General features: G+C 39.6%; 1 protein-coding gene across 1 annotated transcript; it reads left to right on the top strand.

The window, feature by feature from the left end:
* The first annotated feature begins 1,788 nt into the window (after positions 1-1,788).
* LOC125898367 (LIM/homeobox protein Lhx1-like) lies at positions 1,789-5,593 on the top strand. The gene is made up of 5 exons (XM_049592153.1): positions 1,789-2,418; positions 3,112-3,332; positions 3,694-3,965; positions 4,770-4,926; positions 5,203-5,593. Exons 1-5 carry the CDS (start codon positions 2,249-2,251, stop codon positions 5,577-5,579), a joined length of 1,197 nt encoding a protein of 398 aa, XP_049448110.1. The 5' UTR covers positions 1,789-2,248; the 3' UTR covers positions 5,580-5,593.
* Positions 5,594-25,860: the final 20,267 nt, after the last annotated feature.

The following is a 25,860-nucleotide window of genomic DNA, read 5'->3' as shown; positions in this document are numbered from 1 at the left end:
TCCATTTACACAATAATAACAATAAACATGACTTCAAGCAAAATATGAGGAAATGAGAATATTCCATTTGACAGAGGTGTTCATATTCTTGATTCTTTGATTTTTCTTTTTAGCAAAGGATGTCTGAATTTTATACAACAAAGTAGTACTCCGTCTCAGCCATACTTTTCTCAAATCTGACAACACACGGCAAATCTCCAGACAGGTGCTGTAACATGACACATTCTGCTGTGGGAATTTTCCTGGCAGGGATTTGTGCACCTCCATTGTTTATTTAATATATAAACAAGAGCTTATATAAAGTGATGCATTCAACACAGCTTGGTGTGAATGAATAAAATCATGTTTAATAATTTTGAGTGACAGCAGAACATTTTCATCTTAATTTTGAGCAATTCTCCAGCTTTTTCTATCCATGCTGTTTTATTAATTTAGGTCCTGTTAGGATTCAAGAGTGTTTGTCCAACAAAATAACTACTTGTGGTGCACTCTCAAAACAAATGTTTTAGGGTATGTGAGCCCACTGGTAATTATGGGTTTGCACAGTAATTTGAGTCCAAGAAAATCTGTTTGACTTGGGGTTATAAAAGGGGTGTATTTGGGTTTTTCACTGCACTGTGCTTAGTTCTGCAACTTCATCCAGTTGAAAAACACATACAGTCAATGCTGAATTTTCACAAAATGTTATAGGTTTAAAAAAAAACTTATATAACATATTATTGTGTTTGTTTGATTTTGTCTAATTGCTGGAGTTAGATCCACAGTAGATGTTTTAAAAGCACAATTAAATATGACGAGAAATAGACAGGAACACAAATGCAACCATCAACACCTTGCACTATTTTCATCCCCTTTTTAAATCCCAGAAATCTGCTGTCAAACAAAAACTAACTGTAGTCAATGTGCCTATATGCCAGATGATTTTCTGATGTATATTTGCCTGTAAGAGCTCGTGATGTCGCCTGCCAATAACAAACAAACGAAAAAAATCTGGACAAAAAAATTTGCTCGAAGCAAGAATTTGCAACTCTCTCGCATTTAATTTGATAGTGTCGGGAGCTGAGATATCAGGGACCAACAGAGCTGGGAGCCTGTATGGGGAAACGCGCTATCTCCTTCCCCAGCGCACCAACACGGTGCGATAACATCTAGGAGAGACAGCCTATCGCCACAGATTATAACCATTAGTGATCCGTGTCCTTTCAAACCAAATGGAGTATAATGTTGGGGCACAACATTAATCCACGTGGAAAGCTTGTGTTCGGCATGTTCATCTGTCCTCTCCCCATACTGCAGGGATAGCCCTGCTGATACTTTGTCATCTGCCACTGATGCAGTCTTATTCTCCCACACAACCCAGGAAATAATTTATTCATATGATATCATCACTGACCCTCGGCAGGCTATCCTTGAGAGAGAGACAGGTTGAGAGAAAAAAGAAAAGAGTTGGAGTTTTTTAAATTATTATTTCTTATTTCTATACAAAAATATTACTCTGTTTAAAAACTGAAAGGCTTAAAACTAGTTAGCGTCAATCCTAAATTCAGTTTTGGACCTTTGCACTACTTGACTTATTATTTTTATTTTATTTTATTTTCATTCATTTTATTTATTATTTTATTTTATTTTACACCCATAGTATTCTACTTTTCTTTACATAATACTGAAGTGCATGAGTGAAATGAAAAGGCTGCTCATAGGTTTCTCCTGGACGTGACGTCACCGGTGTCTTAATAGGCAATAGGCTGAGCTTTAAAGAGGTGCGCTCATTACTGCGTTTCTCTCAGACCGAGAGCTCATCAGAGGAAAAATGGGACACAAATGACAAGGCTGAGCGCACTGACAGCATTTCAGCGTTATTTCCCTCTACTTTAGACACCACTCAGGATATATGGTGCAGTGGGTAGGCTATTTTTTCCTGCGCTTACCCGTAAACCCGCACTCTTCGGATGATCTTGATGGGCCCGCGGTGATCTCCAGTCTGTAATTTTGCTCCAGAAATGCTGTTTCTTCAACAGTTACCCTGTCGTCTGGAGCTGTTGGCCACATGTGGATTGTTGCCCCGTGGAACAGATCAGCTACATTTAATCTCACGGATGGTGATGTAATTATTCCCATTAATTTGGATACATTGGATTTTCCGGGATCATATCCAAACACCGAGGTGACTGGGACGTTGGAGAAAGAAAACATACACATATATATATCACACACACCCCACACACTGGGCTGGGAATAAGTCCAGACAATGCTTCAGTGTTCCAGCTGTGAAAAGCCTATTCTTGATAGGTTCCTGCTCAAAGTTTTGGACAGACCGTGGCACATAAAATGTGTCCAGTGCTGCGAATGCAAATGCACTTTGACAGAGAAGTGTTTTTCACGAGAGGGGAGACTGTATTGTAAGAATGACTTCTTTAGGTAAGCATCCAAAGTCTCTGTGTTTGATATAAATTTAGAAAAAAAAGGAAGAATATAGCTGTTTATGTATTTTTTAAGCAAAATTTGTGCGTGGAATTAGACAGAACGAGAAAAATGCGCAAAATACAGATGCTAAATAAACGCTGATGGGGCCTGTATTTAAACTGCTCACCATGTTCTGCCAGGGTTCAATAAACTGTCTTTGTTTACAGTGTAGGAGCTGCTTTCTATTCGTGTAAATGTGCAGTTATATTATTTATTTATTTATATTTGGTTGTATTTTTAGAATAAGATATAAATTAGAAAATAGTGGAGAAACAAATAATTAACAACCTGATATCATTTTTATCTGCAATAAGCTATTGAAATATAACAGACTACAAACAGGCCTAATCCTAATTGCACATGTGATTGCTATGATGTTGCACTCATAATGGGATTATATTACAATTTTTCTTTATTATATTTTTCTATGCATTTCACTTAAGGTTGGACTATAGCTACATATCCTTATGGGCATTATTTCGACATAGATAAAATATAAGTATCCAACTATTGGACTATTATCCTGTGGTAGAATCAAAGTCAGTGCTGTGCACCCATCATAGCAAAAGTCAAAAAGCATCTCAGGCATTGCTGTTAATAAATCGGGACTGTAACTTTTCCCTGACTGTTGCTCTCCCTCATCAACAGGACATTTGGGACCAAGTGTGACGGTTGCGCCCAGGGGATTTTACCCAGTGATCTTGTCCGCAGGGCCAAGAGCAAAGTGTTTCACCTGAACTGTTTCACCTGTGTGATGTGCAACAAACAGCTGTCCACAGGAGAGGAACTGTACATCCTGGACGAATTCAAGTTTGTTTGTAAGGAGGACTATCAAAACAACAATGGGAAAGACACAATCCTCCTTTCAGGTGGTTATACTGGGTGTTAATCAAGCCATTTTTGTTTTAAAAAAGGAGATTGATTTTTAATCAAATTATTCATGAATAAATGGATTTTTATTATTATCAATATTTTTTTTATTATTATTTTAAGCAGCAGCATATTTCCAGTTCTAATTCTTTCAAAATATTTATTCCAGTCTAAACTGAAGTGTGTATTTAATTTATAGTGATACCGTCAACATGGAGTATTCAAAAATATTAATAATTTCTCCTGCTATATTAACAACTTGATTTTAAAATTCCACTGTTTTCCTATGTGTTTTGCTGGTATGATTTTGATTCTCAAATCCACGTACTAACATACATCATATATTTTTTCTCGTGGCAGTCACGACGTGCAGCGACCCGAGTTTGTCTCCAGACTCCCAGGACCCGCAGGACGACGGGAAGGACTCAGAAACGGGACATTTATCCGATAAAGACAACAACAACGAGAACGACGAGCAGAGCGCCGTCGGGAAACGACGCGGGCCTCGGACCACCATAAAAGCCAAGCAGCTGGAGACCCTGAAAGCTGCTTTCGCGGCCACGCCGAAACCCACGAGGCACATCAGGGAGCAGCTGTCACGAGAGACCGGCCTCACCATGAGAGTCATCCAGGTAAAAGGAAGAAAAGAGTTGATACTGTATTAAGAGGGTGTCTGCTGCACTGTTTCATCCATCTACATCCATTATCGGACATCTCAGTCCCATCCAAATCTGTGCGCAGCGTCCTGACAGTTACACGGTGCCTCCAGGATCAACACGACAGAGAATAAAGTCAGGAGTCTAGATTATATCAGAACGCCTTAAAAAGCTTTTTTGGACACCACGTTTTGCAGACACCCTTAGGGAATTTGTCCTTAATGCTCTGCTGATTTTTTTCTCCAGATAGGGTTTCCAAACCATTTCCCATAATCTTTTATCCCTTTGCGCTTCTAAAACCCTTAAAAGCAGGGCTCACTCAGCACTGATGTCCATGGAATTTTTAAAAAGCTCCTTCGATTAAATTCCCTGGGAAATTTTGACATCAAAATGCATTAAAAGTAAATTATGTTTGAGTGGGCTAAATACTAAAAACTCATCATTTTACATGCCCAACATTTGCTTTTTACGCATTTAAAAATTCTTATTCTGACCTCCAAACAAACCTATTATTACCAGTGTGAACCGCTTTTCCTTTTTCATGGCAAGAAGTTCATGGTAATATTTTAATAATAAACTGTCAGTAATTGTGTAGGTCTTCTAAAATAGATCTTGATGCTATCGAAGTATTTAATTTTTGACGCAACAGGGAGGTTAGATATATTGCTTTCACGGCCCTGCAAGGCATACGCACATGACGTCCTTTCCTTCAGTAGCCTGTCCTGCGTGTGTCATCTGCTCCGCTCATCTTGTCTATTTATTTCTCACTTCGTCCTAAAGGTTTGGTTCCAAAATCGGAGGTCCAAAGAGAGACGCATGAAGCAGCTGAGCGCTCTGAGCGGCCGGAGACACGTGTTCTTCCGCGGCCAGAGGAGGATGAGGGCGCTGGGAGAGAGACTGGAGGCAGAGGAGCTTGGACACTTCTCTTATTATGGAGGTGAGGTGCATGTTTTGGGATGTAGGATTGATCATTTTCTTGATATTAAAAAATCATAGTCATTTCATGAAAAGGTTTACCACAATATCAATTAAACGTTCCTCTTTGGTTGACGTATTTATTATAATTAATTCAATCTATTTTGTGTTGAGTTTTGGGTCTGTTTATTTGGCTGAAAAGTTTAGAGAAAAATGCATTTCAAAAACAGTTTTTATCATTTATATTTTTTTCTTTAAATTCTGATATATTGACTAATCCAGATCTCTATGCCTGCAGATTATCCTGCTGAATACTACAGCTCAGGAGGGAATTATGAGTACTACCAAGGCCCACCATCATCCCAGGCTCAGACTCCAGCAGACTTGGGCTTTGTGCCCTCCTCTGTTCCTGCTGGCACCCCATTAGGAACAATAGACCACCACCACCCAGGGCACCACTGTCCTGGAGAGGTGCACTGTTTCTCTGACACAGTATCTCACCATCCTGCGGACTCACCCAGTCCTGAGCCCACTATGCCGGGCTCAATGCACAGCATCTCCAGTGAGATGTGTGGCCCCAGCACACCCTACACAACTGTGTCTCTCAGTGACAATGGATACACCAACCAGCTGTCACAACCCTCATCAGAAATGAGCGAAGGCACTGTCTGGTGATCCAGTCGACTCCAAACCACAAGGCACACCTGGATATTTGAAGGCAAATCAATTGCTTTTCATTTGGTGTTCATTTATTTAAATGCACTTTTATTTATTTATTTATTTGTCTATTTATTTATTTGCTTGCATTTCTGTTAAGCTCTATTTAACTATTTATAAATCTCTATATTTGTATGTTGGTATAATTGTTTATTGACTAGCCAATCAATAGATTGTTTTCATGTGAATTTGACCCATTAACACACTCACAATGCTGGGCCTCATTGATCAAGCAATAAACAAACACATTTATATGCTGCAGAAAGTGTTTTTTTACAGTTTGCAAAACCTTTTCTGCCACATATCGAGCATTATTGTCCTTAAAATCATGTTAATGTGAAGATGCATGACAGATTTTTTTTTTTTTTATATTACCTTTCAGTGTTTCAGTGACAAACAGCACTCCATCCACGAGTTCATGTGTAATACGATATTTTGTCATTTAAAAGCAGAATATGATTGTGATGTTCAATACATTGGACCAAATACCTCTCTCAGGACGGTGGAAACATTGTTTTTATTTGCCTTTATTTATCAGCCATTTCCTTTTTAATTATTTTACTACCAACACATGTTTGCCTTCAGAGGGATATCTTTATAAATCTGAAAATTTTATATGTAACAGAATTTGACTTTAACATGACATGAGTCCAGCGTTATATATAGAATAATGGACAGTACAGAAGAGTCAACTGTTTACCTAAAGCTCCAGTATTCAGGGGTTTGAATATCAGCATTGTATAAAACCGATGGACAGACCATTCAATGCAAACAAACCAAACTTTTGTAGCTGTTTATGTGGTCGCTCACTGTGCTAGTTTGTACTATGTCCTCATTAAAAACACAGAAACTACTAATAAAGCGTTGCCAAATGAATGCACAGCAAAACCCTGCAGCTCCAGGTGTGACACAGACTTTTTTTTTAAGTGTTCTCCTTTTCTAATTATCTGAGCATGTTCGTAGTAAAAACAGTCATTTGCTGCTCAGTTAGTTGATCAGCCGAGACTCAGACTGGTTTTGTCTTAATGGATCAAAATGTCAAATTATTCACATTGATGGTCTCATACACTGCCAGCAGCAGCAATGTTTTTTATGAGACATACTTGATTGTTCCAATTAAGTTTATGAGACCGGTGTTTATGACCATTCACTGTATAATAAAACACATATTGATCTCTTTTATTTGGTAATCATTTTGGGGGGAAAATATTGTTCTTTCAAATAAGAGTGATTCTTGATTTTGTAAAGGTTTAATGAACAGGGATTTGTTACAGCAGGATTTTTTTAAACAGATTATAATGATTGCAACAGGGGATCCCTCAAGGAAATGCATTTCCGGACTTGACAGTACTGTAATATTAAGAATTATACTCAAATCTGATGTAATCAGTGGCAGTGCTTAGTTATCTAAATAGATATACCTATATACTTATGCTTGCTTATTTATAATAACATAACTATGCCATAGAAGTTTATTTGTTTTTCTATAAACTGCACATTTGACATCATGCCCTGTATTTGTATATCCAGGCATAGGTGAAGATTTCGGCGGGCGCAGTGGACACATCCTGCTTAATATTTACATAGTTGCATTTGTGTGCATTTTCCCCCTCCAATAAAAACATGAAAGTAGCAGAGGCCTTTATTTTGGACTAAATTATAAATTAATTGATGCAGAAAAGGCACTGGTCGGGGCACAATAAAATCACCAGAATGCAGGAAATAAAGTGTTAAACGCTTAAAATGCTGAAACAAAACCTGTACCCTTCCAGGGCACTGTGAATGGTAAAGGCACTGTCTGACTGAGAGGCACACTGCAATATGATGGAGCTTTGTCTACATGTCATTTTAATGACAGCTTTATCTTGTTGCATTAAGCTGACTGCGATTGGTTGTCTCATAAAAGAAAGAGAATTTCTGCATCAAAAATTTTTTTTGACATTATTCTGGTTTGACTGGGTTAAACTCTTTATGAGCTGCTAAACACAATTAACATACAATATTACACATTTTCTAACTTGTGCTCAATTGCTGTAAAGTTGAGCATTTTCTATTGTTACAGATTGCTAAATGATAGCCCTTTGAAGAGGTTTGTAGGTTCTCTTATAAAAGCTCTTGCTGTGCTTTCTGTCTGCTGCAGCACAGTCAACAAAACTGGAGCTGCTTGGTGTGGTGTTACTGACAGTGTTGGCTATTCCCGATGAAACCTCTAGCCAGCAATCAATGAACTTTCAAATCCAGGAGCAAACGGTCAGCATTCCTTTCAGATCACTTTGCAAAATGTTAGTGAACTGTTAAGTTTATAAAGTGCCTGTTTCTGTTGTAAGGGAAGAACACAGAAGTTTAAATGATTTTCGGACACAGCTTTCACAGTTTAAAGTTTATTTACCTGTTTTTCTTTCTAGATTTAATCAAATTAGTTCAAGGTAATGTTCCTCAAACATTAAGAGCAAACCAGAATCAGGCAATTCACACTTTAGATGTTTTAGCGGGAATTATTAATGCATATAATGTAAAGTGAGAGTGTATATGTGTGCATGTGTGTGTCTACATTATGCAAACAAGCTTCTTGCTACATTTGGGAATTGTCTGTAGGCTCGACTGAAATGTTAACTCATACTTTGAGTCATCTTTGTTGGTAGTGTTTAAGAGACTGATGACAGAGAAAACCTTAAAGTCAGGGAAAGGTGAGAACAGCACAAAGGAGGACGAGACAAATGCTGAATATGGAGGCCAGTGAGCAGTGAAGCAGGAGGCTGAAGGAGCAGATTAGCAGAGTTGTTAGGGGGAAGGGAATGAGAGACAAGGGGAATGTTTTCAAAGATTCAGTTTGGGTTTGACATCTCTGGTCACAAAATCTAAACGTGATGAAAGGAGGACAATGAGGATGGACTAAGAAGCTGATACCTCTCAGTGAAGCCAAAGCACACTTCCCTTTATGAACACCAGACAAACAGGAGGTGAAATTAAAGGACAAACCTGACGATATTCTGTATTTTTGTTAGTGTCAACAGATCAAATGAAAGGATCAAAACCAACAAATTAATCCATCTTACACTTTCTGACTTCCCTAACTTGTCAGTGGCTCTCAGCCCCAAGCTCATCATTCCTAATTAAGAATTTATCTTAATAAACTGGCCATTGTTTATAGTGATCAAGTGATTGATCCTGAAATTCATAGGTACTGTAATTTTTAGCAAATATGACTCAAACTTGAGTAAATGGTGCATTTGTTGGGGACTACTTTCAGTTGTACTAGTGAGTATTACAACAACAGGACACTGTTTGTGGGATCAATTCAAAATGAACTACAGTGTGTATGTACCTGGTCAACAGGAAAAATAAAGATATCATCAGAATAATCCTTTTCATAGTTAGACCCTAACTCTGGAAGTAAGATCACTTAATGATACATTTAGGCTTTCTGAAAAGATACACAGATTTTGTGTGGCCAGCTGCTGTTGGGAGGAAGCTTGAGGCACCACCTTTTCCATCAGCTGGTGGTTGTTACTCTACACTGTTTCATCCCACTCCTGGATTAGTGTCCGCATCACACAGCTTTATTTCACAGAGCATTTCTGCTTTACATCAGCCTTTCTCAAGAGTGGATTATTTGTACAATTATGGTTATTTGTATTGGGGTATTCTGTTTACTTTCTAAGCTTTACTCTGTGTTATTTTACTGTAAAACATGGTTTAAGTCATACACACACACACACACACACACACACACACACACACACACCAATCAGCCAAAACATTAAAACCAGTGGTGGATGAAGTGAGTAACACTGATCATTTTGTTAGAATGCAATGTTCTGCTGGGAGACCACTGGTCATGGCATTCATGTGGGTGCCACCTGACGCCCTCCCCCACCCACCCTAACACCGCTGTGGGCTACGTAACCCCCCCTCACGGCAACGGTACTCCCTGATGGCAGTGGGCCCTCCAGCAGAAAAATGCTACATCACAAAAACTGCTCAGGAATGGCCAGAGGAACATGACCAAAAGCTCAAGGTATTGACCTGTCCTCCAAATCTCCCACACCCCAATCTGATTGAGCATCTTGGGAACTGTGGTACCTCACCTCACAACTGACAGGTCTCAAATGATCTGAAGCCAGCATCCCAGTGCCAGACACCACAGGACACCTTCCAGAGGTCATGTGTCCATGCCTTGACATGTCAGAGACAAGTCCGATCCAGGGAGGGCCTACCGTGAATTAGGGGTACCTCTGAGGCTCGATCAGTCTGGTTTTAGATCCCGACATAGCACAGAGTCAGCACTGTTAAAGGTGCACAATGATATTGCCTTGTCTGTGGATGCTGGGAATCCCGTTGTGCTGGTGCTGCTGGACCTCACAGCGGCCTTTGATACAGTCGACCATGCAGTCCTTGTATCTCACCTAGAGCAGTATGTAGGCATCCGCGGCACTGCTCTTCAGTGGTTTAGATCGTATCTGGCCAATAGGAGCTTCTCTGTGATGATTGGTGACCTCCACTCATCACATGCATTTCTTCCTTGTGGGGTGCCACAGGGATCTATTCTTGGCCCTATCCTCTTTTCATTGTATTTGCTACCTCTGGGATCAATAATAACAAAACACAATCTGTCTTTCCATCTTTATGCAGATGATTTACAGATTTATTTGACGATGAAACCCAATGAAAGTACTGCATTTAATTACTGACAGTTACTGGATTGTGTTAGTGACGTAAAGCAGTGGCTGGCATGAAACTTTCTGCACCTGAATGACAGCAAAATTGAATGTATTTTGTTTGGCACTTCACCTATGTTGAATGTTATTGCAACAACCTGTAGCACTCTGGCCCCCTTTTTTTAAACCACATATAAAAAATTTTGGTGTAACATTTGACAATGGTTTGAAGTTCGATAAACAGATTAGTTCCGTTGTTAGAACAAGCTTTTTTCAGCTTCGTCTCTTGGCCAAAGTGAAGCCTTTTCTCAATTGACAGGACCTTGAGAAGGCAATTCATGCATTCATCAGCTCACGATTGGATTACTGTAATGCCCTTTATGTCGACCTCAGCCAGTCTTCCCTTTCACATCTTCAACTTGTACAGAATGCTGCGGCCTGATTTTTAACAAACACGCCCAGACGTGAACACATCACCCCTGTGGAGCTTCCAGTTCATTTTAGGATAGATTTTAAACTTTTGTTGTCTGTTTTTAATGCCATTAATGGCCTTGCTCCTCTCTACTTGTCAGAGATTTTAACTATCCACGATAGTGGCAGGGCCCTGCGCTCGTCTGGTCAGCTTCTGTTAGAAGTCCCAAGGTCGAAATATAAACAATGGGGTGACCGTTCATCTACTGTTGCTGCTCCAAGATTGTGGACTTTTTAGAATTGCTTTTAATTCCGACCAGGGCTATCCTTTTTTTAATGTTTATTTATTCTATTTTAATGTATTTTATCTATGTTGAAAGGCTTTTAATGCCCTGTAGCACTGTTGCACTTTCCATTGTTTTTCTTTTCTGTATTGTCTTATTGTTTTGTCTTTTTTTTTGTATGTGTGTGTGTGTGTGTTTGGTACTTCATGTACTTTCATTGTTATTTGACACTGTTGTCAAGCACTTTGAGTACCTTTGGGTTTTTTAAAGGGCTATAGAAATAAATGTTAATTGATTGATTGATTGATCAGATTTAGATCTGGGGAATTTGGAGGCCGGGTCGATGCCTTTACCTTTTTGTTGCGTTACTTATTTACCATATGTTTTGGAGTCAATTGAAGAGTGCTTAAAGGGAAATTTCGGTTTATTTCAACCCGTCTCCTATCGTCCTAAATTTGGTTCAACTGACTAGTGACATACAGATAATAGTTAGCATGTTAGCCATTGGCCTAGATACAGCCAAAGTGTCAGACCTGTTAAAACGTAAGAGAACGGGCAACCTTCAAGTGCAAAGTTAGTCCACTAAACAAGCTTTTTTTCCACAAAGACCGCCTCATATCTTTAGGATAAATGTCAGAGAACATATAGAAAACGACATGTAAACGTGTTGTCTTACCTTACCGGTGTGCTGCCATGTTTGTTTACAATGTAGCTCTGCTTTCCAAAACGCGGCCGAGCGAGAACAAGCAGCGATCTCATAGCGTGCCTGAATAAGCAGCAACAGCTGGAAGGCAGAACCGGATGGTTGCCTGAACTGAGGAGGAGGAGGAGAGAGAGAGGCGCAACAGGTAACGTTAAAAGACGAGGGGAGGAATGGCTGCTGCAAGGCTGCGTAGCTCTGGAGATTGGTGATGTACCTGTGAATGCTGTGCCCCAGTGCCCACAGAAGAGGAATGCCTCTGTTGCAAGGAATGGGACCGGTTGCAGCCTTATTTTCAAGGTCTGGATGTGACCGAGGACGAGACACCTCCACCTGGAGTAGTATCCAGCTGGGCTTTATCTAGAGCTGATGAGATATATTTCGGCCGCGCTTTGGAAAGAGCTAAATGGTAAACAAACATGGCACCACACTGGTAAGGTAAGACAATACGTTTACATGTCGTTTTCTATATGTTCTCTGACATTTATCCTAAAGATATGAGGCGGTCTTTGTGGAGAAAAAGCTTGTTTAGTGGACTAACGTTGCACTTGAAGTATGCCCGTTCACTTACGTTTTAACAGGTCTGATGCTACGGCTGTATCTAGGCTAACGGCTAACATGCTAACTATTATCTGTATGTCACTAGTCACTTGAACCAAATTTAGGACGATAGGAGACGGGTTGAAATAAAAAAAAAAATGGAGGAAGTAGGAGGGTAGTAATGGGACTCCCTAAAAACTTTTTTTTTCACCCAGGGACAGTACCGTATTGCGTCACTGTTGTTTGCCTGATGCACATCCTCATTAGCTGGCATTGGGTTGTCTCCATGACTTATCGGATAAGCTAGCAAAACCTAAAAATTTGTTTTTCAACCTAATCTTTGCCTCGACCCCAAGAATAAGCCCACAGGAGACTTCACTCCTGACTATAACTTCACACAGAGATGATGATTTTTTTTTTTTTGTGATCATCGATTCATTAAGATACACCTAGAGTTATGCTCCTTGTACTGCTGGCACAGCTGCAATCACAAGACTTTTTAAACTACTTTTTTCTGACTGCATGTAAATTCTCAAATTGACCATCATACCATTATGCTGGAAAATACGTGCAATTAAATAGTGCTAAAATATACTGACGTTTAGATGGATTTAATTTTGCCAACAACAAAAATCTACTAATATCAATGTAGTATCCTGTATCAGTCTGTAACAGTCGTAAAGCCCGAACAGGCTTTAAAGGCAGACTACCAGTTTCCATGAACATAAGCGTGAGGCCAAATACAGGAAAACTTGAATAGTATTCTTTATGCCTTCATATGTGACATCATCCGTTGGTTTGTGGACTCCCAGTTTGAAGCCTGGGATTCTGCATTTCGGCCATCACCATCTTGGATTTTTGGGGCCAGAGGTGACAATATTTGGATGAGAGGGTGTAGCTGTGGAGGAGCAAGGGATGGATCTGACTTATAGTGAAACCTCACAGATAACCTGTCACTCAAGCCGCCCCACCTGTAAATATCCATAACTATGAGTCTTGATAAAATGTAAATGGGTGAGTTACATGAAAATTCACCCCCATACAGCTGTCGTGAATTTTGAAATAAGCTATAGAATTTTCTGCTGTAAAGTCGGACATTTTAACATGGGTTTGAAAACCAGTGCCAAACAAAAAAAGACAACCAAAGTAAAAGAAAGCATACATAAAAAAATATATATATAAGCTCCTCCCCCTTGGCCTCTGGCTGGTTGACATAAAATGCATTCATTCTGGTAAGCAGGCACAGGAAACAAAACTCCGGTATACTAAGAAATATAGAGAGCTTTCCCCAGATGTAAAAGGCTCAGTCAGCATTGCATGAACTCATGTGACACGAGCCTGAATCTAACGGATGTTCATTTATATGTAAAAGTCTCAGACTCTTTAAATATATGCTACATGCAATAATAACAAATACAATATTTAAATAATGTTGATGAATGCATTTTATAGCAGATATAGCTAAATTCTACTTCAAGTTTCAAACAGAATATTCAATAAAATACAAAAATATATTTAATGTTTTAAACTGTAAAGCCAATGTCTAAAGCCTACAATGTTGAAATGTTAGGAGATAATGCTATGCTGTTAATCAAGCTAATCCCTGTTTATCTGAGCAAAATGCCATGATTAAGAGAGAGATTTGCATGTCAAATACATGGCCAGCAAATCAATTTAAATCTAGTTGACAGTGATTGTGGCGACTCTTGAATAAACCATGCACAGTAATGGTTATCTGTCGTCTGAGGTGTGATTTGTAGCTTTATTTGGCTGCAGAACTAACTGTACTGTGTCCAAGAGTGTGTAGGACTACATATTTTATATTGTGTACATATTGTACACCCAAATCAGATTTTTTTTTTGTAAATCAAATGACTGAACATCTAAAAGTAAAAATGAATAAATAGATAAATAATAATAAGCCAGCTGAGTGCTCATCAGCTGACTAATACTTTTGACCAGATGGACACTTTGACCGCTAGAATGGCCTGACATTTGACCTGGCTGACAGCTACTTGGTTAGTTGCCTGCAGTTAGTCTCTTATAGGCGTTCACACTGGCACAGTTCCTACACATTCCAAGTGGGCTAACCCCAACTTTAGCCTAGGACCTGCTGATCAAGAGCAGGGCCATTCCCAAGTTTGCAGTATTCTTCCCTGAAAATGGACTTAACCCAGAGCTAAACGCTGCCAGTGTGAAGTGGGGCTCGGTAAACTGTAAAACAGTAAACAGCAAATTTTAGATTGTAAATGTGAATTGTGTGTTTCAGCAGACATTTATCTAATGGCTAATAGAGGTGCTGTTTAAATTGTATAGCCCTGGGCTTAGGCTAACTGAGCTGTGAATAGAAACTAAATTAGCCCTGGGGATAGCCCTGAGCTGAGAGAATGCAGTGTAAAAAGCTGCACAAAACATATATATAGGGCTGTAATGGTTCATAAATTCACTGTTTGGTTCAATACGACACAGTTTGATACGTTTTTGATACAACAAAGCAGTGGAAATGACGGAGAAATTTCCTTGATTTTTAAAATTTGCAATTCATCCGAATGAATATCATAAAGTATTATCTTTTGGTCTTTTGGACTAAAATGTAGTATTGTAGATATAAACAAATACAAACAAAAAAAACTATTTAGTTCCTGAAATATCAGAGAAATTTTACTTGTTTTTTAAATGTTGTTTAGGCTTTTGGTTTTCGTACAAAGCAGAAATGTGTGTGTGAAGGAATATTGTAATGGGGCCCAGTTACATTAAGCATGCTCATAAAGCCTGTGTTTCTCACCACAGAGTAGGGCCACATATCTGTGGCTATAAATGTTATGTTACCAGTCGCTGTGGGGATTTCTTTTACCCTAATCGGATTGGCTGCCTAAATGCTGCGTGGACAGCATTAGCTTGTAGCTTGTTTTTGTCTGGTTCCACCGACTGACACATTGAGGTGAAGTCGGCGTAAGTAAGTTGACATGTTTTGAAGTATTGCCACTGATTTGTTGTCAGTTTACATTAAAGCTCTTCATATGAATACTTTTTATGACCTTTCCATCAACTCTCTTACAGAGCAGAGTCTATAATGGCACTACACTGATGGACCTTGCAGTTGATTCAAAAAAATAATGATATCCTATGCCCTCTTCTCCTATGTAGCCTTATGAGCTTAGAAACCTAAAACCTAAGATGAGTAAATCTTCAGTCTGAGTACAGTTAAACAATGGGACAAATATTATCAGTGGATAATAGGTTATTGTAATTTGCGATAGAAATCCTTTTCATTTTCTAATCTGAATCTTATTTGAACTTAGATTTGGCCTTTTTGCAGATGCTGTTTCCTTTGACTTACTTGCAAAATGTGGCCTTATTCGCTAATTCCACTCTTTCTTCACTTTTTGCTCTAGGCTTGGTAGTCCACTTTCTGCATGAAAATCATTCACACATACAATTTTATAATCAATGCCCACAGTAATAGGATTCCTCTGGCCATGGGCAATTAATACAGTTTTTCCCTTTTTTCCCTCCCTGCACTGATCTCAAAGCTACGAGACATTGGCTTCTCCTCATTTACATATTTATTGCATTGGACTCAAATCTGGCGAGTGATTGATGTGGAGCCTGCCTCCTGAATTTTTAGCGGCCCATTATTATGAAAGAGAGGGAGGGGGCTGCAGCACGTCAGTGTACTTTTGATTAAAGTTGAAGAGGACAGAATCATGAGTGTTCCCCACCTACTTTCTTTTCCTGCAGTGCTTAATCTGCAAGGCCAAGTGCTGAGGAGATTTCAGCATGTTATAGATATTGACAAGTCATTCACTCACAAAAACTGAGGCAGATATGCTCGTTAAGATTTTAATTAGCGTTTCACTTTCTGTTAATTTTTTAGAGATGACAATATAATGCGTTTCAATGAGACATATTGTCAGTTATTCTATGATATACCCTGGCAAAGCTTAGTACTATTATTTACATAGTTGCCCATGCTCAAAATATGTTTATCATTTTAAGATGATGAGACTTAAACATTCCACACCTGTAAGATAAACTGACAAACAGCTGCCAATTTTGCCCTCAGTATGTTCATCACTACCAGTCTGTGGAATCAAGTATGCATGATCTTGCTCTATCACAAAGTGCTTTACACAGAAAACAAAAAGGATTCAAAAAACAATATGCAAAATAGTCATCTGAAATACCATGCTATACGAGGGCATGAAGAGGTATTTGGTCCCTGATTGGTTTTACACAAAGCTATATATCGTGAACTCCAAATTGAATTCTTTTACATCACTTTGAGTGCTGTAATTATGGTTCGTGGGAACAATGAGACAAAGACATGACACAGACATACAGAAGGTTGCTGCTTCTCTCATTTGCAATCAAGTGTGTAATGTTCTAGTGTGAAAAAGCTCAGCTCTGCAAAATGTGTGCGCGCATACATGTGTGTAATGGGGTTGATGACCAGGGTGGAGACAAGGGTGGAGACTTGAGGGGGGGGGGGGGGGGTTCATCAGTTGTAGTGTTTCTGCCAAGTCCACACCTCTTCTGCTTTGTACTCCATGATCTTTTTGTCTGAGACACCACGTTACATACACAACAAATTTTGATTCAGTCTTGGAAAAAATGTAGCAGGTGAAAGCTGCCTTCTTCAGTTTGATTTAGTGGTAAGCAGCAAGCTTTAACAGCACTAATTGAAAGAAATATATTTCCTCCAGAAGTTTAAAGGGTAACTTCGGTATTTTCCAACCTGGCCCCTACTTTCCCATGTATTTGTGTCTAAGTGATTAATGGGAACAACAATTTTTTAGCTGGCTCAGAATTTAGCGAGAGCACTGCAGCCAGCAACGGCAAAACTGGTTACAATGCAATTCCTGTGGGCAACTGAGCATCGCCAGTCCATGTCTATTTGTTTTGTCACTGACCGGTTCAGCTTGGTATTATAAGTGTCTGACAATTTATGCATAGGGTCCCTACAGAGGTCAACCTTTTTGTGAAAGAGTAGTATCTTTTTTTGTTTCACCAGAATTTGCCCCAAAATCACCATAACCAAAACCACCAGACTCCATTTAAATAACAGTAATTTAAACATGTGTAGAGCTGCCATATTTATCTAATTCTCCTTTTTCACCAAAATTAGTATGTGTATGCAGGTTTTTTTAAACATGTGAAAACAAGCTAAAAATAGGCCATAGACTTCTTTTCTATTGCTTGTAGACCAGAGCTGTGTACATGGCTCTGCAGCAGACATGTAGGCCTTTCTGTGTGTGGGGGTTTTCTTGTTGTGTCGCATTCAACATCACAGACAGGCTAGAAAACAGGCTAGTAAACAGTAGAAAACAGCCTGTGAGAACTTTGCAGTGGTTACTTCTTTTTATACACCTCTTACTTGTTCTTTCAAACCCGGTGCCGACTAATTTGGATCGATGTTTGAGCACTGCTTCGGCGGAGATGGACGGTATTTTGTGGTGTCACGTCTTTGCATCTTGCTGGTTAAGGGGCTAAAATCAACATGTTCACCCAGGTGTTGTGTCTCAATCACTGCCAATCGCAGCCAGAGCTTATAAATACCCTTGACTACTGCTGAGTCATTTGACCCAGGTGTGAATACTGACTGTAACCTTTCCCATTAAAAACCAGATATTTAGTGGGTCTTAGCGTTGTTTTTTTGTTGTTGTTTTTTTGTGCAGAGGACAGGGGGCTTGACTGATTGAATTAAGGGTTTATTTCAACCAAACCAGAGTTGGTGACTGTTGGGACAGTGGAAAGATGAACCAAGACATTTTTTGTGATTTTTATTTTGTTTCTGTGGACTTTGAATGAAGTGTGTTTTACTTTAATAAAATTACAATTTATTTAAAGGAGATCTAGTGGGTTTGACAATGGTGATTTCGGGGCTGTTTCTGGTTAAACCAAAAGGATCTCTCTAACAAATACAGTTGACCTCTGTAGAGATCCTTTATGTTGTCAGACACTTAGAATAACAACCTGAGCCTGTCAGTGGCAAAAACAAACCCTTTCTTTGGACATTATTGACAGTGCACAAATGCACCAAGTCATTGCATTATAGCCTGTATCGCCACTGGTGGCTGCAGCACTCCCACTCAATGCCCTCTGGAGGCCAGGCAGCTTCTTGAGAACTTAAACATCTTTATAAGTCTGATTTAAATGTTTCAAACCAGCGATGTCAGATGACACTACTGTATGCGATGTTGTCAAGAACACTGATTTCCATGGTTGGCTGCCTTTGTCCTTCAGAGCCAGAGGACACTGGTCACAAATAAAGCCTTCCACAGGCCCTATGAGAAGCAGTAAACCAACATTTCCATAGGGAGCTGGCTTGCCACGCTCCACCGATACGCCTGTAATGCATGCATTTTAATGTGGCGCACCTCTCAAAATGGGCCACTGCTGGACTGATGTTTGCATTCAGCTAAACTCTTTTAGTCAGCACCCCTGTGCATACCGTAACTTATAATGAGTATGCTGTGCATGTGTGCGTAGCAGAATGCATGTTCTTCAGAGTAGCCTCCTCTTGAGGCCATCAGTCAATCAGTATGTATATCCTGACATGCTACATGGGAAAGAAATACAGCTTTGTACCATAGTTGTATTTTGAAATAAACAACAATTTATCTGCGATATTTTAAACCCAAACTTGCGACACTAACTGCCAAGGGCAACATCCGTGCTTTCACAAGAGTAGTGATGGCTGAAAATGAATGAACAAATCTTTTTTAAACAACTCTTTTTAGTGTCTGTTATGTATCAGATCAGCTTGTCAAATGTCCAAGCGCTCATGAATCCCTAATTTTTCCCTCTTGCCCACTTGCTGTTGTCATAAGGTACTGCTCCTCGGATGGTCTTTCTTCCGGCTTCAGTGTGTTCATGAGCTTTAAGTTGTAATGTGGACTCTCCAAAGAAGATATGTTATATTTTATTGCTTTATCTTTAATGTGTTTTAACAAAAAAAAATCAAAGGAAATGGATCAGCCGGGCTATGCAATGTGATCGGGTACTCATTTTTCAGATTATTCTAACACCACGAGAATGTGGCTCATGGTTGTGGAAGTAACTCTTCTAACTTCTTTGCCCCTCAAAGAATGAGTTATTTTTCAATGGAAGGCAATGATATGAAGCAATAAACTGACGGCCAACATTTTTGATGTGCTACAAATCAAAGTTAAGCTCACCTTTTTTCAGTGCTCCAATGATGCGATGTGAACCAAGTGTCAACCAATCATATTATTTGGTCCCTAGTTGTGGTGTAGTGTTATTTAGCTTAGTTAACTCTGGCTATTCTAGCTTTATCTGCATCGCTAATGCACACAGCAATGCAATGGGGTGGATAAAATGGGGCTCAGACACTAATCCAAAGCATAGATATTTTTTTGACCAAATACAACCTTTAGATGACGTTCAGTCGGTTCAGTCAAGGTGCTCTGGTTCAAGTGGCAGACACACACAAGCCTGTGACAATGTTACTACATTAATGAGCACTTGAGAGACACTTCAAAAGCGACTGTAGCTGGTCGCCCTGTTGCGTTGTCACCATGGCTTTATTAGGACAACTGGATATAGCATTGAACTGCCAAAATTATCCAGATGACCCAGGGATTATCGGCAATACTCCCGCATTGTCAGGCCCACAGAGCAGGCACAGTAGAGACTCAGAGTGGCCAAGCTCTGCCGAGTCCAACCGAGCGGCTAACTTCCACTGGCCGAACAGCTAACTTGCAGTTTAACACACTGCTAACTTGAATGGGCATAAAACTATTTAATTTTGCGGCCCTTCTAGACTTGTCATCAGACTGAATGGATCAAATCCTAATAGTGAAATGAGTCATTTTGTGGAGATTTTGATGCAAAAAAAAAAAAAAGTATCCACTGATTTACAGACGTCTCTTTTGCCATCAAAGTCTATGGGAAAAGTGGCATGATGCACTTCCTGGGGGGCTGGTTGTTGCTCCAGGTGTGATTAGAGCATTAGACACAGTGGCGCTGTGAGCTAAATGCTAATATCAGCATGCTAACATGCTCACCATGATGATGCTAGCCTGTTGTTTAGAAGATATAATGTTTACCATGTTCACCATCTTAGTAAGCTAGCATGCTACTATTTGTGTATTACTTTAGTACACCTGAGGCTGATGGGAATGTCAAGTTTTTGCCATCCCCAGAACCACGCTGCTAGCATGGCTGAAAACTATACTTTTACTTAGACAGTGATCTCTTGCTGGCCCAGCCTTGCCCACACTTACAGCATACCATGTAGACCTGTCACTGCTCCTCTAATTTCCATACCTGTCAATGACCTGCAGTAATAACTGTGATATATGGCTAAAGACGTAGCACCTTGGTTGGTGACCTTTCCCACAATGCCATACTGCCATACCAGGCAACCTTCAGCACCTCACCGCAGGCCTCCCCTTGCTTCATACAGCCTATGGGGGGGGGGTTCCATCCTCCCTCTCCCCCCTCATCCCTGCATCTCGTCGTTGGCTCGATGTACGTGGCTCGCCACACTCCAGTGGCTCCATGAATGTTAATGTCGGGGCGGGGGGAGGGAGGGAGGTGGGGCTGCATGGTACAGGGAGCAGCTTCACCTGGTCTGCAATGCACAGCTATAAGGAGATTTCTGCATATTATTGTTCACGTTGGTGGAGCTATGTTTCTCTTATGTTACAGTAATATCAGTGCTAAACAGTCTAGCACCACTATCATGACAAATAGCAACCTAGTTATTGTGATGTCACATACAGCATAATATACATTTCCTCCTTAAAATGAAAAACAGACATTTGATGAGGGAATTTTGCTGCTTATATTTAAAATAAAAACTGTATTTTTCAGCTACGTCAAGATTAAAACACACCTAATTCTCTATCTTGTTTTGATACCTTCTTGCTTTTCTGTCTGCAACACAGCCCTCCTCTCTGTCGTCCTGGTGTTCAGTTAGTCAGCCGATGTTTACCAAGCTCTGACAGAATGAGAATGTATGCATTATGTGGTGATGATCACAGGGTGTTGTAATCTTTGACCCTTGTGGCACGTTCCAAACGCAGATTGAAGATTAAGCCTCTCATGCAGCTGGCTGACAGGCTGCCCTCGCTGCCCCTGGAGAGATTCACTGCTTGACTAGAACTCTGCACGCTGGCCTCCCTGCATTAAAGATACAATACGTCATTCATTTTAGTTTTTATCTAAAAATGCAAACTGCTTCACAGAAATTCTGCTTGCCCTTCGTCATTCAAGTCTATCAAACATTATAAATCATGGAAGACTTGAAATGCATAGGGGCGTCTCACTCAGAAGCACCACCATCATAAAACAAAGCCAATAGTGTGACAACAGTGTGTTATTTCCCATTAGAAATTCAGCTTAAATCCACATGGACTCGGACTGTTTGATCAAACCATATGGTAGCATTGTTCTGGGCATTAAATTTAATGGAAATGGACTGCTCTTACAATGGATACCCTTTTGCTTGATGTGATGTAAGTTGCTAGTAATGCATTGGCATTGAATATGTGGATTTACATGTACATTTTCATTTTAAATCAAGTGTATGTCTATGTCTTTATATTTACAAAATTCCAACCACTACTTTATAAGAACTTTTGATTTATGCACTTTCATTGAGATATCATCAAGAACATACTTTTATTAAGTAGTACTTTAACTTTACAGGCACTGTAAGTCTTGTGGAAAATGCACTTAAGCGTTGCTAAATAATTAAAGGAACAGTTCAACCCAAAATCAAAAATACACAATTTTCCTCTTACCTATTGCTAGTGCTTTCAATCAGTCTAGATTGTTTGGGTGTAAGTTGCTGAGCTTTGGAGATATTGGTCGATGTTTGCCTCTTCTTGAACATAATGGAAGTAGATGACACTCGGCTTGTGGTGCTCAAAGCACCAGAAAAAACAACAACAACAAAAAAAAACAGCTGAAAATAATAAGAATCCACAGACCTTGTTGCGAGCCGTTTGATGTAGGAACTTAGGACCTATTTTCCTTCCACTGAACTACACCTGCAAACTGTATCATGGCACCCAAAGACGCATGTGTCTACTGCTAGCTCACCTAGCGCCACTGGGCTAGCAAAAATGAAAGCTTAGCTGAGGAAGCCGCCGTTAATGTTTACATCTCACGAGCACGAGCCTCTCGTCCATTAGTAGAAGCACAACTTCTCCTGCATGGTGATGTGGTTTCTAGATGTTGTTTGGTAAAAAGAAAATAGTTCCTACTTGAAACTGCTCACAACAAGGTCTGTGGATTATCTTGAATAACTAGATCATGATTTCTGGAAAAAGTTTTTCAAACGTATGTTTTTGGCACTTTGAGCACCACAAGCTGAGTGCCATCTCGTTCCATTATAAAGATGAGAAGGCAGACATCTCTACAGCTGATATGTCAAACACTCAGCAACTCACACTGAAACAATCCTAGACTGATAAACAGCACAACGGGTAAGAGGAAAAATATGTATTTTTGATTTTGGGGGTGAACTGTCCTTTTAAAATAAATTAAATATCATTTAGATTATGCTGGATGTTTTTGTTGTACTTCATTTTAATTATTATTATTCATTATTAAGAATTCACTTTTGCTTACAATCAGTTTTACCTCAGCACAAATCTTATTACACTTATGGAAAATGCACTCAGCCACACTTTGTAATGTATGTCAAAATAGTGCTCTTTTAATAAGTATGCAAATATATAAATTATATTTCTATGTTAATATTCTTAGTAATAGTCCACTGAAAATTAACTTACATTTGTTCAAAGGTACTTTAATGATGCCACAAGAATATGTAAGTACATTAATATTTTGGGAAATATACTCAACACTGAACACACTTCATATGCTATTAGTATAATTTAGAAATGAAGATGCATATTTCTTTTGTACTTGGGGCAGCATATTAAATAATTCATCAGTTTTGTTTCATTTGGAGACTGAAAACATTTTGGAAGCAGGCCACAAATATGCTCATGTAAAACAACAGGCACTCTGCACATGAGGGTGCCTTGAGGTAACAGGTGCAGGCTTCTGACCCAGAGGTCACCTGTTTCTATTAGACTGGCAAGAAAAATCTACCAACAGTTACTCAGCTCATAAGACACATATGAAAAGTATCTCAGTGTGACTGGCCTGCTATACACCTCCCAATATGGTTGAAATGTAAAAAGGCAGGCAGGCAGGCGGAGATGAGATGAGCTCTTCAGAATCCTCAGCCTGGAGAGAATGAGAACAGCTGGGGCCTGGCACTCCCTCTGTGCCGGTCGACTCTTTGTCACGGGCAAAAGGCTCTTGTTTTCAGGCAGTAATCAGACAGCCCTGGGGCTCTGTAAAGACCCTGTTCTCTTTTCATCTCAACTGTTGCATACACCCTGCTAATTGGAATCCTGCAACTGGGTCACAGGCATTGTCTCTCAAGTGCTGTCAAGTCATTGAGACGCGTGAATGTGGAATTATGGTTGCCTCAGATGCATGATTGAGTCTCCCCCCTGCGCTATCTTAATGCCTCCATTTCAATCTCATCGTATACACTGATTTTCTCTTTTTTTTTCTACATTAATATTTCTTGCTGTTCCCTGCTTCGTTTTTGTCACAGTTCTGCCTGAAACCATCCCTAGGGCTTGACGATTGGAAAGTAAAAAAATTGAAATTATGTAAAGAGCAGCTTAGTTTTTATATTGTAACCTTAAAAGTAGGTATTTCCTCTGAACAACAAATGCCAAAAAAGACTTCTCAAGACTGTTGATGTAAATGTATTTTAATATAAATCCACACGTCTGATCCACATTGTAAATAGAGAAAGGTCAACACTGAGCAGTTTCCAGCAAGTTTCACTAAGCACTCCTGTTCCCTTCACTCCAGTGGATGAGGAGGAACCTGATTCTGCAGTTTGTCGGTGATTAAAAGAATTAGCCGGCCTAGCATGGCACCACAAATGAGCAAAACCCTCTGGGAGACCAGAGAGACCAAGCAAGGCACATTTCCAATTATACCACCAAATGAGTCATTTTCTTACTGGGCCTCCTATAATTGTGGTGGGTATTGGGTGCATGCAACTCAATTTGTCTTACGTATTTGTTGGTAGGATGGTACAAGAGTTGACAGAGCCAAGGGGATGATATGATAGAATGAGACAAAATACAAAAAAAAAAAGAAGAAGAAGGATGAGATAGATCCCTCAATATTTGTTTGATCTGCTTCATCCTCCTTAATACTGTTGAAGTTTAAAAGCCAGAAAGAAAATGCCACTTTAATCATCTGTGGATTGAGGAATGGGAAGACTATCATTTTCCAGTAATCAGAAAATGTGTCTCCAGAGTAATAGACTTTGTTCTGACTGCTGAAATTAATGAGGCTGCCAGTGATGTGATTATCTGTCCCAAGGATCGTCAATATATAAAAATAATTGACAAATTGAATTACTGCGAATTCTTGGAAACTTGAGTTTTGTTAAACTGCCTTCTTGCTTTATTTTAAAGGAGCAGTGTGTAAGGTTTAGAGGTATGTAGTGGTGAGGATTGCAGATTGCAACCAGCTCAACCTTCTCCTGGTTACGATTCCTTCAGTGTTATTACAAATCAGTGTTTCTCTTACACTCTTCAGCATTTTGCAAATGGCCTGCTTGCCCAGCACCTGCCCATATAGTGTTTACCCATTTTCTCTAATAACTTTAATGTGTACTCACCTTATTTCTGGTCAAGATGTTCAGAAGGCTTTTACTGCGAGTCAAATTATCTGCAGAGGTCTCTTCCTCTTCAACATAAATGGACCTAGTGAATTAAATTGGTCAAAACAATGATAAAAGCAGTGTTATTTTACAAATTGGTGTTTCTTCGATGCTGTTTAGAATGTTGTAGAAAGGCTGCTAGCCCAGCACCCGCTAATGTGTGCTGTCCTTTCTTCTCTGATAATTTAAGATCCAGATGTTTAGGAGGTTTTTACCGGTAGTCAAATTTTCTGCAGAGATCTCTTCCTCTTTAAAACAAACAGAGCTGGTGATTTAAACCAGCAAAACACAGTGAATGAAGTTTCACATTTAAAACAACAACAACAACAAAAAAAATCAATGTTTTTCACTCCCGTCACAGAGGGGCTGCTAACTACAGCGGCCAATGTGAAAACTTGAAAATGTGAATGGCCCTATTTAGTGCCAGTGTTTGGTTTGTCTGTTTTGGGCTACTATAGAAACATGGTGGTGCGACATGGTGATCTCCTCTGACAAGGACCTGCCAGGGCCCCAGGAAGTGCACCGGGTTTTAAAGCCTATTGTTGTAGTGGCCATACGTAGTACTGCAATTTCCAGGGTCTATGCCACGTGGCCCAAAAATACTTTTTCCCATTGACTTAGATTGGGAAAGAGATGTCTATAGATCAGTTGATAAACTTTTTTGAGCATCAGAACCCCTGCAAAATGACTCATTTGATCAAGATTAATCCATTTGGTCTGATAACATTTCTAACATATTGAAGAGCCACAAGATTAAATCATTTATCCCCATTCAATTTATCAGAGCGCTAAACCCTAAGTCAGCCACTTGGCCGGCAGAGATTGGCCGCTCAGCCACGCTCAGCATCTGTTACGTCTTTAGTTAGTGTCAAACTTTGGAAATATAGTGATTACTATAGTACTA

The sequence above is a fragment of the Epinephelus fuscoguttatus genome, linkage group LG12, assembly GCF_011397635.1.
Source record: "Epinephelus fuscoguttatus linkage group LG12, E.fuscoguttatus.final_Chr_v1".
NCBI lineage: Eukaryota > Metazoa > Chordata > Actinopteri > Perciformes > Serranidae > Epinephelus > Epinephelus fuscoguttatus.
Note: the sequence above shows the minus strand (reverse complement) of the source record. Positions and strands in the feature narration are given on the sequence as shown.

Bases quoted from the DNA above. Each gene is read 5' to 3' on its own strand.
- LOC125898367 (XM_049592153.1), top strand. From the start codon at position 2,249: ATGCTTCAGTGTTCCAGCTGTGAAAAGCCTATTCTTGATAGGTTCCTG. The intron at 3,333-3,693 runs GTGGTTATACTG...TTCTCGTGGCAG, and splicing joins AGACACAATCCTCCTTTCAG to TCACGACGTGCAGCGACCCG. The intron at 4,927-5,202 runs GTGAGGTGCATG...CTATGCCTGCAG, and splicing joins ACACTTCTCTTATTATGGAG to ATTATCCTGCTGAATACTAC.